The sequence below is a fragment of the Borostomias antarcticus genome (genome assembly GCF_949987555.1).
Source record: "Borostomias antarcticus genome assembly, chromosome: 17".
Taxonomy (NCBI): Eukaryota; Metazoa; Chordata; class Actinopteri; order Stomiiformes; family Stomiidae; genus Borostomias; species Borostomias antarcticus.
In genome coordinates, this window is record NC_140250.1 from 1,104,639 (window position 1) to 1,120,615 (window position 15,977).

At 45.4% G+C, this 15,977-nt stretch overlaps 3 protein-coding genes across 3 annotated transcripts; 1 reads left to right on the plus strand and 2 right to left on the minus strand.

Annotated features, from left to right (window-relative positions):
- Nucleotides 1–5,451: 5,451 nt before the first annotated feature.
- Nucleotides 5,452–8,717, minus strand: LOC311320474 (uncharacterized protein). The gene is made up of 4 exons (XM_084452232.1): nucleotides 8,024–8,717; nucleotides 7,820–7,878; nucleotides 6,512–6,594; nucleotides 5,452–5,797 (listed from the first exon to the last, which is right to left on the minus strand). The coding sequence occupies exons 1-4, from the start codon at nucleotides 8,701–8,703 to the stop codon at nucleotides 5,678–5,680; spliced, it is 942 nt and encodes a 313-aa protein (XP_084308358.1). The 5' UTR covers nucleotides 8,704–8,717; the 3' UTR covers nucleotides 5,452–5,677.
- Nucleotides 8,718–8,735: 18 nt separating this feature from the next.
- On the minus strand, nucleotides 8,736–10,968 carry LOC311319909 (TERF1-interacting nuclear factor 2-like; the record flags this gene model as incomplete). The annotated part of the gene is made up of 8 exons (XM_084451539.1): nucleotides 10,916–10,968; nucleotides 10,350–10,552; nucleotides 9,901–10,002; nucleotides 9,657–9,752; nucleotides 9,328–9,435; nucleotides 9,002–9,125; nucleotides 8,774–8,915; nucleotides 8,736–8,742 (listed from the first exon to the last, which is right to left on the minus strand). The coding sequence occupies exons 1-8, from the start codon at nucleotides 10,944–10,946 to the stop codon at nucleotides 8,736–8,738; spliced, it is 813 nt and encodes a 270-aa protein (XP_084307665.1). The 5' UTR covers nucleotides 10,947–10,968.
- Nucleotides 10,969–11,509: 541 nt separating this feature from the next.
- On the plus strand, nucleotides 11,510–15,015 carry cideb (cell death inducing DFFA like effector b). The gene is made up of 5 exons (XM_084452226.1): nucleotides 11,510–11,635; nucleotides 12,341–12,455; nucleotides 13,004–13,162; nucleotides 13,973–14,166; nucleotides 14,410–15,015. The coding sequence occupies exons 1-5, from the start codon at nucleotides 11,610–11,612 to the stop codon at nucleotides 14,543–14,545; spliced, it is 630 nt and encodes a 209-aa protein (XP_084308352.1). The 5' UTR covers nucleotides 11,510–11,609; the 3' UTR covers nucleotides 14,546–15,015.
- The last annotated feature ends 962 nt before the right edge of the window (nucleotides 15,016–15,977 follow it).

Here is a 15,977-nt window from a genome sequence, read left to right on the forward strand (position 1 = left end):
AACAGCTACGCTGGGCGGGTTTATGACAACGAGGAGCGTCTTCTGTCCTACTGACGGGAGGACATGTCCAACATGTCTCACTCCAGAGAGATCTCCCCCAGTCTGTAGAACTGAAGACGCTTCTTGGATGAGCAGCAAAAACATCTTAAAGTCTTTTCGCAGCAAGCCCCGCTCATCTGAATACTATTACAAGATAGTTAAAATGTGCGGATTCTGTTTTCCAATCAAATTGGGATTCACTGCCATATATTTTCTCTGCAAGACAGAATTAGCTGTTACTCTTTTGTAATACTTTCGTAATTAGGGATGTTAATAGTTAAGAATTTACTCGAGTAAGATTTGGTTACTCGATTAATTGCTTGTTCATGGAACAGAACTTTATTGGGGGGAATGAACGTTATCAACGGGAGTTGCGTGAAATGTAATCATGGTTTAAGGTCTGACTGCACATGAGGACACCACGCCATGTAGTGAAGGCTAATTGGGATGCCGGGAAATTTCAACAGGACGTTCTTTTCAATTAGTCGACTATCATTTGTTAAGGTTAACAATTATCGATAAACGAAGTTCCTTGAAATGTGCAACCCTATTTGTAATACTAACCTGGAGACGGGTGGCAGGCGTAGTCATGGTCTGGAGCCACTACACCTGCAGGAGGGGCCTCCTACGTGCGGTCCCCTGGGACAAGCATCTCCTGAGGGTCATCCAGGACACCAACACCGAGACGCTTTCTTGCTCGCTTGTAAACTGACTCCCGAGCTTGGGGGCCTCCTGCTAGAGGTGTGAAATATGTCGATACACTTGATTGTCGTGATACATGTTTGATAATCCTTTTTCAGTCCCTCAAAATATCACAAAATTTAACATAATCATAAATGCTGCAAACTGTATTGTTAAATGTAATGTATTGCCAGGTTTAACACTGTCCTCCTACCTACCGTCATTCCAGTGGAATCTAGACGACTTGTTTAATCCGGATTTGTCTACTGGCTCGTGTGTGTCTCCTCTGGGGTAAAGTGTTGACTACACACTTAGGTGCTCCCACGAAAGACTAGAAACTCGTCCCCTCATCTCTTCTGACTCACCCAAAGGGCACGTATTTCTGCGTCCACAAGAAAATCGTGGAAAATTAAATAGGGAAACCGTTGTTTGTTGTTAGAACATTGAACATTGCAATAACATCTTTGTGTTGACTGTGCCATGCTTGTTCCATGGACCGCTGTTGAGAGACAGTTGGACATAGGGAGACAGGTAAGAGGACATAGGGAGACAGGTAAGAGGACACAGGGAGACAGGTAAGAGGACATAGGGAGACAGGTAAGAGGACATAGGGAGACAGGTAAGAGGACATAGGGAGACAGGTAAGAGGACATAGGGAGACAGGTAAGAGGACATAGGGAGACAGGTAAGAGGACATAGGGAGACAGGTAAGAGGACATAGGGAGACAGGTAAGAGGACACAGGGAGACAGGTAAGAGGACATAGGGAGACAGGTAAGAGGACATAGGGAGACAGGTAAGAGGACACAGGGAGACAGGTAAGAGGACATAGGGAGACAGGTAAGAGGACATAGGGAGACAGGTAAGAGGACACAGGGAGACAGGTAAGAGGACATAGGGAGACAGGTAAGAGGACATAGGGAGACAGGTAAGAGGGAGATGATGTAATGTTAGCTATCAATCAACATGGGAAATGGTAGCATTTAGCTTTGATAAGTCAGCCACTGTCAAACTATTCTACACAAAGGTGTTTGAATAGGTGATTATAGCTACTTTAATGTAAAAAGTAAACACTGAACACAAGGTGAACGTGATTAATTAAAAAGTAAACACTGAACACAAGGCGAACGAGATTAATTAAAAAGTAAACACTGAACATAAGGCGAACGTGATTAATTAAAAAGTAAAAACTGAACATAAGGCGAAAGTTAACGGCTACAGCCCAGGCAGGCAGCAACGCATATCCTGTAGCTAAAGCTGCTAGCTACCTTCCCAACCATCTGAGGCATTTACAGAATGGTGCTGGTAAATTGGAAATGGGCAATAACTTTACAAAGAAAAAAAACCGATGGTAAATACATAAACATTATTAGATAGTCTTAACTTGACCTTTCGAAATTAGTTTGTTATCCAAAGTTAACTGACGGTTTGTTATCCAAAGTTAACTGACGGTTTGTTATTCAAAATTAACTGACGGTTTGTTTTTCAAAGTTAACTGACGGTTTGTTATCCAAAGTTAACTGACGGTTTGTTATCCAAAGTTAACTGACGGTTTGTTATCCAAAGTTAACTGACGGTTTGTTATCCAAAGTTAACTGACGGTTCGTTATCCAAAGTTAACTGACGGTTTGTTATCCAAAGTTAACTGACGGTTTGTTATCCAAAGTTAACTGACGGTTTGTTATTCAAAGTTAACTGACGGTTTGTTATTCAAAGTTAACTGACGGTTTGTGATCCAAAGTTAACTAACGGTTTGTTATTCAAAGTTAACTGACGGTTTGTTATCCAAAGTTAACTGACGGTTTGTTATCCAAAGTTAACTGACGGTTTGTTATCCAAAGTTAACTGACGGTTTGTTATCCAAAGTTAACTGACGGTTTGTTATTCAAAGTTAACTGACGGTTTGTTATTCAAAGTTAACTGACGGTTTGTTGTCCAAAGTTAACTGACGGTTTGTTATCCAAAGTTAACTGACGGTTTGTTATCCAAAGTTAACTGACGGTTTGTTATCCAAAGTTAACTGACGGTTTGTTATCGAAGGTTAACTGACGGTTGGTTATCCAAAGTTAACTGACGGTTTGTTATCCAAAGTTAACTGACGGTTTGTTATCCAAAGTTAACTGACGGTTTGTTATCCAAAGTTAACTGACGGTTCGTTATCCAAAGTTAACTGACGGTTTGTTATCCAAAGTTAACTGACGGTTTGTTATCCAAAGTTAACTGACGGTTTGTTATTCAAAGTTAACTGACGGTTTGTTATTCAAAGTTAACTGACGGTTTGTGATCCAAAGTTAACTAACGGTTTGTTATTCAAAGTTAACTGACGGTTTGTTATCCAAAGTTAACTGACGGTTTGTTATCCAAAGTTAACTGACGGTTTGTTATCCAAAGTTAACTGACGGTTTGTTATCCAAAGTTAACTGACGGTTTGTTATTCAAAGTTAACTGACGGTTTGTTATTCAAAGTTAACTGACGGTTTGTTGTCCAAAGTTAACTGACGGTTTGTTATCCAAAGTTAACTGACGGTTTGTTATCCAAAGTTAACTGACGGTTTGTTATCCAAAGTTAACTGACGGTTTGTTATCCAAGGTTAACTGACGGTTGGTTATCCAAAGTTAACTGACGGTTTGTTATCCAAAGTTAACTGACGGTTTGTTATCCAAAGTTAACTGACGGTTTGTTATCCAAAGCCCAACGGTCAGTAGTACAATTAAACGGTCAGTAATACAATTAAACAGATGGGGGTATATTCCTCTCAAACGGTCAGTAGTACAATTAAACAGATGGGGGTATATTCCTCTCAAACGGTCAGTAGTACAATTAAACAGATGGGGGTATATTCCTCTCAAACGGTCAGTAGTACAATTTAACAGATGGGGGGTATATTCCTCTCAGACTACAACATCTGTCTTTCGAGCAGTTTGGAGTTAGTGTCGTTATAAGAGGAGAATAACCGTCCTTCCCATTCAGTTGGGACTTCAGGCTCAGGAGGGAAATAACGTAGGCTACGTTTCCCCATTCATTCTTTAAGGCGGTGACCAGGCTGTATGCTGGGACTGCTAACTGCTGTGTAGGAGAAAATAAATAGCCTTCGTCAAACACTAACTAAATGTTTTATAGTGATTCGCCATCCTCTCACCTTTACCTGGACAAAAATACGCACGTCTAGGATCATAGGGTCCCATGCCTACCTGCAGATTATACGTGTCTGCTGTGGATGATGTAGCATGTCCGTAGGATGTCCTCTCTCCTATGATGCTTTTAGCCTCTCTCACTCTGAAATGTAATTTAATGTAATGTATTGCTTTATAAATGTTCTTAGCCGGTAGACAAACATACTCCAGGAGCTTGCTCCATCGCCTTGTTGAGAGGGGTCAGGGAAGAATGTTTACAGCTCACTTATCTGGCCCCCGGGTGATTACTGTTTTGTTGCTTCCCTCTGGAATATGTAGGGGTGGGTCGTATGCCCACCTCCCTTGTTCTCTGTAAAGCGCATTGTGTTGCCTCTGGGTATGAAATGCGCTATACAAATAAAGCTTTGATTGATTGATTGATTGATTGATTGATTGATTGATATGCAACAGCGACCTCTAGGGTCACACAATTCGGTGGTCGCAATTTTCCAAGAGTAGCCGACACAGTAGTCTACACAAGCATGATATGCAGGGGCCAGTCTTTCTGTTCCATGTAATATAATTCAATGGCATGAAAGTTATGAGAACAATTTTGCCAAAGTAAAAAAATAAACATAATCAAAAACAGTAATATAAGCAATAACACAGCATAAAATAAATACAGTATATTTAACATCAAAACCGTCCAAATGTATGTGTATTATGTATCTTTGTATGTGTGTGTGTGTATTTATATGAGTATTATTATACATATCTATGCACTGGGTCAATGACGTAAAGGTGTCCCATGTCATTCAGTACTATGCTGTACTGCTAGAGTGCCCCCTGAAATCTCTTCATAATCACAAGTTTATATATCCATGCATAGACTGGCAGAAATATAACCACAGAAAAAATGACTTTTATTTTGAATACCATTTTTTGAATAAACACTCAGCTTTACACTGAATGACGTCATTGACCCATGTATGTATGTATATATCCTATATGTATGCATACTGTATATACTGTATTGCTTGTAATGTAACTTCATCTATTATGTTAATTATTATCAACGTGGGTACTTTTTAAATGGTGCCTCTAATGAATGATCGAGGTGGATGAAAGAATGTCTTCTTAATCACACATTGATTACTGGGTTGGAACCACTAAAGCTAGGAGCTAAATGTTCAGAGTAGCACACAGATTTTCTTCAGGAATTGTACGCTTTTAGGTAAAATGTTTTTATTGGAAATGAGACAACTGCAATTTGACATTGACATGAGACACTGGAGTACATCCAATAAAAATAAAAATAAACATTTTAGAGCACTTAAGTAATTAAGAAAACAAAACAAGCAGAATAACAAAAACAAAACAAACAGAATAATAACAAAAACAAAACAAACAATAGTAACAAAAACAAACAATAATAACAAAAACAAAACAAACAGAATAATACCCCCCCCCCCCAAAAAAAAAAAAACACACAATTAAAATAGATGTCCTCTCCAATCATAGCTTGTTTGTCAACAATAGTTCATTATTATTATTAACATAGTATTTATGTTCCTACTGTAAATGTCAATACAAAATGTATATAGGTTAGGCTATCGGAATTGCGCATTTTGAGCAATTGAGCATTGAGAATGAACACTATTTAGATTAAATAAAGGCTGCACACTTGTTAATACCACCAATACAAAATAATAGAGCAACCCACATGCACAGGGATTCAGAACTCACTTCACTTCCCTAATGTTTCTCTGACTCAGATCCAAAGAATGACTAACTTGAGTCTTTCCTGACACCATCATCTCAACTGCCAATCACAACTGGGCGCGTCATCTGTGTCCGTTGCCAGGAGACAGCAGGCCCCGGCGGGCCATCCCAGGCTTCCAGAACTCCCGCAGGGTGGGAACGTAGGTGTTGTGTTTGGTCCTGTGGTAGCGCTTCAAAAAGAGCTGGAGAAGACGGAGCCCGTTAGTAATACAGCAGGGGGAGACGGTGCACGCTAGGATATATCACACAGCAGGGGGAGACAGTGCACGCTAGGATATATCACACAGCAGGGGGAGACAGTGCACGCTAGGATATATCACACAAAAACAGCATTTTTGCCACAAGATCCACATTGGAGGGGTTTCTACAGAGCTGGACTAGTGTTCTTACAGAGCCGGACTAGTGTTCTTACAGAGCCGGACTAGTGTTCTTACAGAGCCGGACTAGTGTTCTTACAGAGCCGGACTAGTGTTCTTACAGAGCCGGACTAGTGTTCTTACAGAGCTGGACTAGTGTTCTTACAGAGCCGGACTAGTGTTCTTACAGAGCTGGACTAGTGTTCTTACAGAGCCGGACTAGTGTTCTTACAGAGCCGGACTAGTGTTCTTACAGAGCTGGACTAGTGTTCTTACAGAGCCGGACTAGTGTTCTTACAGGGCCGGACTAGTGTTCTTACAGAGCCGGACTAGTGTTCTTACAGAGCCGGACTAGTGTTCTTACAGAGCTGGACTAGTGTTCTTACAGAGCTGGACTAGTGTTCTTACAGAGCCGGACTAGTGTTCTTACAGGGCCGGACTAGTGTTCTTACAGGGCCGGACTAGTGTTCTTACAGAGCCGGACTAGTGTTCTTACAGAGCCGGACTAGTGTTCTTACAGAGCTGGACTAGTGTTCTTACTCGGCCTTTGAAATTTTTGGTCGCCTCATCCTCTGAATCGACGATGATGTCATCACCAGGTCCTGCGGGGGACAGCGGCACTTCTAAACAGGGAGAGAGACAAACGCTCAAAAAGAGTCGATCCAGGCACTCAATAAAGTGATCAGGAGGGAAAGAATTATAGAAGTCTTTACTGTGACTGGTTTACACGATTAAAAATCACACCCAGGTGGTGAAGTTAGCGGCACTATGAGCAATCTCAACTGAATCAGGTATTGATGGTTGTTTTCAATATCATTCATCCATATTTGTCTGTAGTCATCCACAAGACAGATGTATCAGCAAGTGACAATCCTCACTGATCTTCTCTGGGAGTCAAAAGCTGTCAACATTTAAATGAAACTGAACGTTTGAAATTATCAACTGCCGCTAGAGTGCTCTGAACACTCCCCTATTTTTGTAAGTGGGGAGCATGGTTTTCCTTCTCTCCTAAGTTCCACCATTAATTTTATACGAGCATGGCCAGCTTCAAACAGCTCTCTCAAAAAGTATAAATGTCACAGCTTAGATATTTAAAAACTGTAAAACCTGTAGGAGCAGTGGCAAGTTTTATTCCGTTTTCTCCCATTAAAATGATTGATGGAATGTTCAGTTTACGAGTGGTGGCAGTTGGTGATTTGAAAATATCCACATTTTGTAAACTGCCGGCACTCCTATAGTTTTAACAGCACATACAAATATTATACATTGAAATGTTCACACAATTGTGCTGATTCATACAATTATCTAAGCTGTGCTATAGTTTTCAACGTATGACCATTTGTTTTACAACCATTAACACCATTGAAACGAATGGCACTCCACTCTAGCTTTTGAGTTGCTAATTTCAAATGCATACCCGATTTCTAACTTGTTACCACTCCTACAGTTTTGAAGCTACATATTGTATACCAAAATATATTTGTCTGGTTCCCAGGACTCCTATGGTGTAAACATCTAAGCTCTGACATTTACAGTTCTTGAGAGAGAGAGAGAGAGAGAGAGCAGTCTGAAGCCGGCCATGCTTTCCTCATGCCTGGCCTCTAGTGCTCGTGTGCAACAGTACTGGCGACTCCTGATTGGTCTAAATCTCATGCTACACACGGACATGGATGGACGTCACATATAGAAGTGGCTGCACCGCTTAAAAATGTCAACATGTTTCAACCACTGACGGTCTTCGACGCGTTTTTAACCATCACTGCAGGATCGACCTAGCTCGGCGACCACAACATTCACAAAGCTCATTCACAAGGCTCATTCACACCCGCCTGTACACTAACACCTCACCTGAGCTTGTCCTTTGAATAGAGGGGGAACATCCTGGCACTACGAGGGCGTCACAGTTCCTGTAAAGGGCAAAGATTGGACCAGGGATGAGGAGTGTTTAACAACTGTGTTTCACCTACTGATCCGGCAGCCATTTACGATCTCAGTCAGCCAGCCATAGTCACCATGGCTACGGTGTGCGCGCTCTCCCCGTATTTCACTCACTCTTTATCAGCCGAGTCGAGCAGCTTCCCATCATGCACCACGGGGCTGTGGCTCCAACCGCTCTGCGCTGTTCCCTCAGGCCTTCTGTCCCGCCCCCGCGGAGACCGCCCTGCTCGTTTCCCGTTGCCCTGGGGACGCGTGCGCGAGGTCACGCGGGGGTCAGGGGTCGCCAGGCTCAGTCTGCGGACGAGCACTCTGGGCTGGTGGTGGAGGTCGTTCTGCCAGCATCTCAGCGCCAGGCACCACTGCTCCGGGTCGTCTGGCAGCCTGTACGGGCCGGACCGAGCCGCCATCGCGCTCCCCTCGGTCTCTCCCCCGGTCTCTCCCTCGGTCTCTCCCTCCATCCTGCTCACGCTGTCTTCACCTCCGCTCTCTCCGGCGCTCTCCCTCGTGGCCGCGCTTATTCCGTCTCTCAGGCTCCTCCTCTTCCTCACTCTTCTGGTGACAAACACCTCCTCCTCTTCCTCTGACTCACTTCCTCTGTCTCCTAGTGGGCGTTTAGTTCCGTTTCTTCTTGTCTGAACATCCTGCTCTACCACAACCTCATCATCCGTAACCTTTGACCTCTCTTTGACCCTAGTATATCTGGAGCTCCCGGTAGCCTCCGACTCCTCTTCCTGCTCCTCGTCTGCTCTCGAAACGACTGCCACGCTTCCTTCTGTCCTTCTGGCTGAAGCCATGATTGGCAGGTCTTCGTTGGACATCAGTCCAATCACAGGCTCGGTGAACGGTGAAGCGCCCGCCCCCGGCGGTCTGCGACCAGTCTCTGGGGTAGGTACACTCTTACAGCTCGGGGTACGGGCAGAGCCGGGATGGGATTCTGGCACTCTTCCAGACGGAGGTAAAGACAGAGAGACCAGGATGGAGTCGCCCATGCACGGCGGGAGGGAAGCTGGGAAAGGAGAAAGAGAGAGTCAGGATGACTGGACCCGATCAGGAGTCCAACATGGGAGTAGTAGCTTGCTATCTGACCCTCACCTGCTAATTCAATGTGACCCAGGCACTTGTGGTGCTGGAGCAGAGTCTTCAGGAGCTGGGGTTGACAGGGAACCTGCGCACACTCCTCCAGAACAGCGGGGGCAGCACTGAGCCAAGACACCGTCTGAAACCACAAAGGAAACCGGTATCAACAAACGCCTGACTCAGAAATACAATGATGCTTTGAATACTGTTTAGAAGGACAGAGGCACAAACAAAAAGTGATTCCAAATATTTCTAGTAGTACTTTGACCCAGGTCTGGAAGTACACAAGGCCTCAGGGAAAGAATAAAAGCAGAATAGGGGCAGGTCTTGTTCATCTCTACCTGGGTGAGGTTGGGCACTGGGAACAGCGAGTCCAGTCTGAGCAGAAACTCCCAGAGCAGCTTCTCCAGCTCCAGGTCAAACTGAGGCCCGTATTCCAGAGGGAGCTCCTAGAGGGACACAGAGAGAGGGGAGGAGAGGAAGGGAGGATGAGAAGAGAGAGAGCAGGAAGGGACGCTTTTCTGAGTATGAACAGTTCATCAAATCAATCTTTATTTGTATGGCGCATTTCATACACGGGTAGGACGTAGGTCATAGGTCATGCCCCTACATATTCCAGAGGGAAGCAAAAAAACAAAACAGTTCCTGTCGTGTGGAGCAGCGGTCTCACCTTGTTGAAGAGTTCTCTCTCTACAGGGTCTCTCAGCAGGGTGTGCACAAAGTCCCGGAAGTTGGTAACCGTTGTCTCAACCTTGCTGTCCCTCTTCTGAAATGACATCCACAGACATACTCAGGTACATGCAAGATACTTTTATTCATTACAATTCAAACAAATGTGAGGTGTTTGTACAGAAGAATAATCTACATTAGAAGGTGGTGTAGATATGAGGCCCCAAGGCCAGAGTCCTACTTACCATTATGGCAGAGGAAGGGACCGGAGCACGGATCTTGTCCAGCTGGAGGAGGATGGCTTCAGGATCTAAGGGCCCCTGCCCTCGACACAGCTCCAGGATCAGCTGGGAGAGGAGGTTTGCAATGGATTACTGACAGAACAGGGGACATGTTACTTGAAAACAATGATAATAATACCAAAATGACAGCACACTCATAGCCCACCCCAGTCACTCTGACCATACCCATTATGGCACACACACCTCAGACAGGCATTACCCTAAACATGATGCTTAGGACAGGGCACCCCAATCAGGCACGCCACAATGGGTAAGTACAACAGTTGAGCCATCAGTTAGGGTCATAGCTAAGGATTACATCTTCAGTGTTACAATATTAAGATGTACAGTGACAACACAGTGCCCACCACCCATGCCCGCCTCTTCCCCCCACCTCTCAGTCAGTCACCCACCCGTCCTCGCAGCCCCAGGGCCAGCTTGGCCTGATGCCTGGAGGTGAGCAGGCCAGGGACAGCCTCGCAGGACGACGTCACAAACTCCTCCAAGGTCCCATAATGCATCACGTCTCTCTCCTTCATCACCTTCCACATGGCGGCAGAGACCAGCCGTAGCGGAGGCGCCAGGAGACTCAGGGCAGGGAGGGGCAATGGGGCATCTGTGACAGGAGGGGGGAGGGGTTATTATTATTATGATCGAATATTTGCTGTATAACATTCACAGACAATCATTTTGGTTGAAGAACAAGTCTTTGAGAGTGTCTTAACTGTGTAATTAACCATAATTACATTAGCGCTGTAAACTTAAATTGGGGGAAATGCACTTATAAAGAGTGGAGTATCCATTGCTAGATGTTATAAACAGCTGGGGGGTTCAGGGCTGTAAAGCTGTCAATGCCAAACTTTGCAGACAGATGGCCAGCTAGCTCCCAATTAGTTCCTACTCACTAGAATAACTTTGTCAAGGGAAATGTCATAATAAACAAGCTAGACGTAGTATTATACAATGTATAACTATTTACCCGTATTTTCCGATGGTTTCTTTGATGCCATCCTCTTCCAAGTTATGATCAGGCTCGGCTAGCGAGGGAGATCAGTAATCAAAAGCAAAATCTACACTCATCATACGGAACAGGAACGAAGACATGGACGAAGGTGATTATTTATCATAAATATGTGTATATTTCGCTTGAGACCAACGTTACGCCGCCAAAAACATGCATCCCGCCTTCTCCAGTCACCAGGTCGCAGGACCGGACGTGACGTAAAACATGCATCCCGCCTTCTCCAGTCACCAGGTCGCAGGACCGGACGTGACGTAAAACAGACCTCTTTCCAATTAACCCATCAACTCCCGATGAACTGGTGCTGGACTCCCAAATCAATACTCAAACCAGATCAATACTCCCAATCAATACTCAAACCAGATCTCCGATCCCAGTCTAGTCCGCAGTTAGCCAATAGCTTTCAAATTCATCTTTGACTATCTGGCATAGTACAGGGTACAGGTAGCCTATCAATTACACCCATGGTTAACATAGGTGTCGTTAATGATTAAGCCTCACCTTCCACATAAAATCGATCCCTTGGGTCAGAGTAAAGTCCACCCAAATGTGATTGCAGATACCAGCAGGACGAGGGCAAAACTTTGACATAACAGTCAGGTAGTCGGTGTTGGAACTGCACATAGGGAAAAGTAGGTAAAGACTACAGAGAATGGAAACAACATCCTCATTGCTCAAGTAAGTACCTAGTAGGCTACCTTGTACCTACTGATTTATTTATCACATCATATCATCCCAGAGGCCTCTTCAAAACATGGTGTTGACCAGTCTCAGACCATCTTCATGAGTAAACAAGGGACTATTTGATTAGGTTTGGTTTAGCCTACCTTGCTCTAAATTAATCATCATAAATAATGAAAAACGTGTGATTTTGGTTAATTATACTTATTGGATGAAATGTAAAAGTGTAGGATACTAAAAGCCAGTGACAGAATCAACGAGTAGACCTTTGGACCAGTGAGGATTGAGAGGTTTCTACTGCTGCTATTCCTTACTGTAAACCTCACTATTCAGCGTATTTTCCCAGAAGACACCATGGCGTTCAGTCTCCTCCACCCTCTCATAGTCCACCCTGCCAACACTCTTAGCATTGCAAAACACTTCATCAATCATATCTAGATCGCAATGCAGCACAAACATAGCCAACACTGATAAGAATATCATGGTCATAATTTAGCCAGTTATAGTGACCATTTTTATAGTCTCTGTTGTTATAGCCTACATAAAAGCTATGGACATCCGACTACTTTAGTGAATCATGTCTTTCAGACCAGTGAGTTTAATTTTAAAGTCCTTCCTGTTTTTAAGCCCATTGCATCCCGTACAGTCAGCAAAGACCCCCCGGTGTCTTCAGTAGTCTGTAGGTCTCTCCTCTTCACTCAGGTCCGTGTCCAGGCGGGTGTGGTCTCCCCCTCAGAGACCGTTCAGACTGTGCACCCACAACAGGGAGACCAGGAAGGGTGTCACGGCCGGGACCCTGGAGGAGCTGAGGGAGAGGGTAAGAGAGAGAGAGGGAGAGGGTAAGAGAGGGAGAGGGTAAGAGAGAGAGAGGGAGAGGGTAAGAGAGGGAGAGGGTAAGAGAGAGAGAGGGAGAGGGTAAGAGAGAGAGAGGGAGAGGGTAAGAGAGAGAGAGGGAGAGGGAGAGGGTAAGAGAGAGAGAGGGAGAGGGTAAGAGAGAGAGAGGGAGAGGGTAAGAGAGAGAGAGGGAGAGGGTAAGAGAGAGAGAGACAGAATACCAAAAGTTTTACACTGGTTAAATTACATTAGTCATTTAGCAGACGCTTTTATCCAAAGCTGCTAACAATAATTGCATTTAACATAGGAAAAGCCTACTACTCACCAGAACTCACAAGTGCATCTTCTTTCTAAAACAAGTGACTAAGAGCATAATCTAGTGCTGAAGGCAAAGTGCAAGAATATCAATCTAAAATACAACAGGTGCTTAATAGGGAAGTTCTGTATTACAGTACAATACACGTACAGCACCTTGTAATCCCAAACACGCTCTGTTCCCTCCCGTCTGAGCCAATCCCCTCCCCTCCGCAGGCGTGCCGCGCCCTGCTGCTGTCCAAGTCGGCCATTTCCTGCGGGCTTGTATGTGAGGAGGACGGGACAGAGGTGGACACCGAGGACTTCCTCATGTCCCTGCCAGACAACACTGTTCTCATGGCTCTGGACCCGGGGCAGACGTGGAGGTCTGCTCAGGTAGGTGTGATGATGTGTGATCTATAGAGCAGGTTGTTGGTCCTCGCTGTGTCTCTGTGTAGCTCAGGTAGGCGTGATGATGTGTGATCTATAGAGCAGGTTGTTGGTCCTCGCTGTGTCTCTGTTTAGCTCAGGTAGGCGTGATGTGTGACCTATAGAGCAGGTTGTTGGTCCTCGCTGTGTGTATACTCTCTGTGTAGCTCAGGTAGGTGTGATGTGTGACCTATAGAGCAGGTTGTTGGTCCTTGCTGTGTGTTTACTCTCTGTGTAGCTCAGGTAGGTGTGATGTGTGACCTTTAGAGCAGGTCGTTGGTCCTCGCTGTGTCTCTGTGTAGCTCAGGTAGGTGTGATGTGTGACCTATAGAGCAGGTTGTTGGTCCTTGCTGTGTGTTTACTCTCTGTGTAGCTCAGGTAGGCGTGATGTGTGATCTATAGAGCAGGTTGTTGGTCCTCGGTGTGTCTCTGTTTAGCTCAGGTAGGTGTGATGTGTGATCTATAGAGCAGGTTGTTGGTCCTCGCTGTGTGTTTGCTCTCTGTGTAGCTCAGGTAGGCGTGATGTGTGACCTTTAGAGCAGGTTGTTGGTCCTCGCTGTGTGTTTTAGAGAGAGTATACTCTCTGTGTATTTGTAAGAGTACAGATGTAAACACCAGCACGGGAAGCAGGAGGAATTTGGTCTGTGCATTACAATGGGACTTAAAATGTACAAAGTAGCCTACGCACACCAAGATGCAACCGAGTGTGAGATATACAGTAAAAGATAAACATGTGACTCCTCAATTTCTAAAGTTACGTCACGGTCAAACCCTCAGGGTGTGCTGGCGGCGCCGAAAAACCCGGATCACAACAAGCCCCGGACAGGAAGAGACATCGCCCGAGTGACCTTTGACCTCTACAGGCTGAACCCCAAGGACGTGTTCGGCTCCCTGAGCGTCAAGGCCACCTTCCAGGGCCTGTATTCCATCAGCGCCGACTTCAAATGTCTGGGACCCAAGAAAGTCCTCAGGTGAGCAGGCAAGACGCAGAGAGACAGGAGGGGAGGGTGCTGATCATGTTTCACAGCTGCAAATAACAGGTTTTGGTAACAATCAGATGGGCTTCTTCGGCCTATTGCTATATACAGTACTGTATACTGCTACACTACACCCCTCCCACATTCTCCTTAGTGATAACGACCCTGACAGCAAGGGGACACGTGACAAGCAGACGGCGTCACTCACGTCTCTCTCTCTCTCCATCCTTCGCTCAGGGAGGCCCTCCGGGTCGCCTCCGGCCTGCTCCACGCCGCCGGCCACATCCTCATCACCTCCGCCTCCATGATCCGCCGCGTCATCGAGGGGGCGGAGCTGTGGCAGGCCCAGGAGCCCGGACAGTACTGGAGCTGAGATCGCAGAGTTTCGTTATGTTGTATTTACGGTATTGTAGAGCAAGACCTGGGTTAAAATCATTGCTGATGCTTATCTGCCGCTTGATTGGTCATGCCTGGCACAAGATCACTTGACACCTCAGCCTGTCAAACAAATGCTCCCTGTGTATTTTGAAAGGATTTCCAATACTAGCTGACCCAGGTCCCCTATACAGCATCTCAGGTGGTGTCCCCTAGTGTAGATGAGCCGACTCAAGGACTTGTGACCTGTCGATGACATGACTTCTGTGTAAATTATGTAAATCATTTAATTGTCAATAATGAGAAGTGTGCGTTAAATATAATGTGTGCATCTCAAGTTAGAACTGGCTTTCAGTGTATCTCTAGGGTTTCCTGCTTCAATATCATAAGTGGAGATAACAACATTTCTATTTTTTAATATTGAAGTCTATCTATTGTACAATGTATAACTGAATTATGTACCGAAATAAAAAGTTAAATGATTGATCTTTGGGAGATGCACAGGAGGACTGCAACACCAGTTCCACTGGTACAGGAGAGCAAGTTTAGAACAAGTGATATAATTACAGTATTTCTTTTAACATACGGTAAAAGATGCTCTTATAATAATATTTATTGACATATGAATTAACTGTCATAGTAGCGGAACATGGGGAAAGGCTGTTTATCCAAGGGGATGTGGAAACGACTGGCCAACTGCCAGAAACCAGCAGAACAAACAACATGAAAACACGACACTCACAGTATTTAACAGGTTGATTCTAGGACCGGTCCCGGTGTGATGACCCGCTCTCACGTGACCAGAACCACCGGCGCTTCTGCCTCCTGATCCGTCCCAGGATCCTCTCCTGCTCCCGGGCAGTCGTCCAGCACAGCATTTCCTGTCCTTTCTCCTCCCGCCTGCCACAGCCACTGAACGCTGGTTTGACGGCAGCCGGGTTGAGGGTGCCGACCGCCTCGCCGCCGCCTGAGTGATTCAGGGCTGTGACGCGGCGGTTGGAGAACCACTTGGAGATGATCTTCATCTTGAGGCCCGTCTCCCTGTGCAGGCGAAGGAGTTCCTTTCTAGAGGGCGTCTGGTTTTGCCAGAAGCTGTTCCACAGCTGGGTGTGCTTAATGGGGTGGCCGGGTCCAAGCTTCCGGCGTTTGAGTGGCACCGGGTCGGGCCGTAAGCTCGCCTGAGAGAGGCAGCCGGACGACAGCTGCTCCTCCTCCTCCGCATCATTCACCTGTAATCGATAAATTTGCCGTAACTATCAAAGCAAGAGTAAAAGGTTTTGCCGAGGTTCTTACCAACCGTTCAAAGACCGGTTCTTTATTCCAAAATACATACAGTTGCAACCGGACTTCAGAATGGAACACAAGAAACAGCGTTTCACCCAAGAAAGTAAAGAAGTTCTGTTTTGCGCGGCCTTATATTCAAGGTTAGG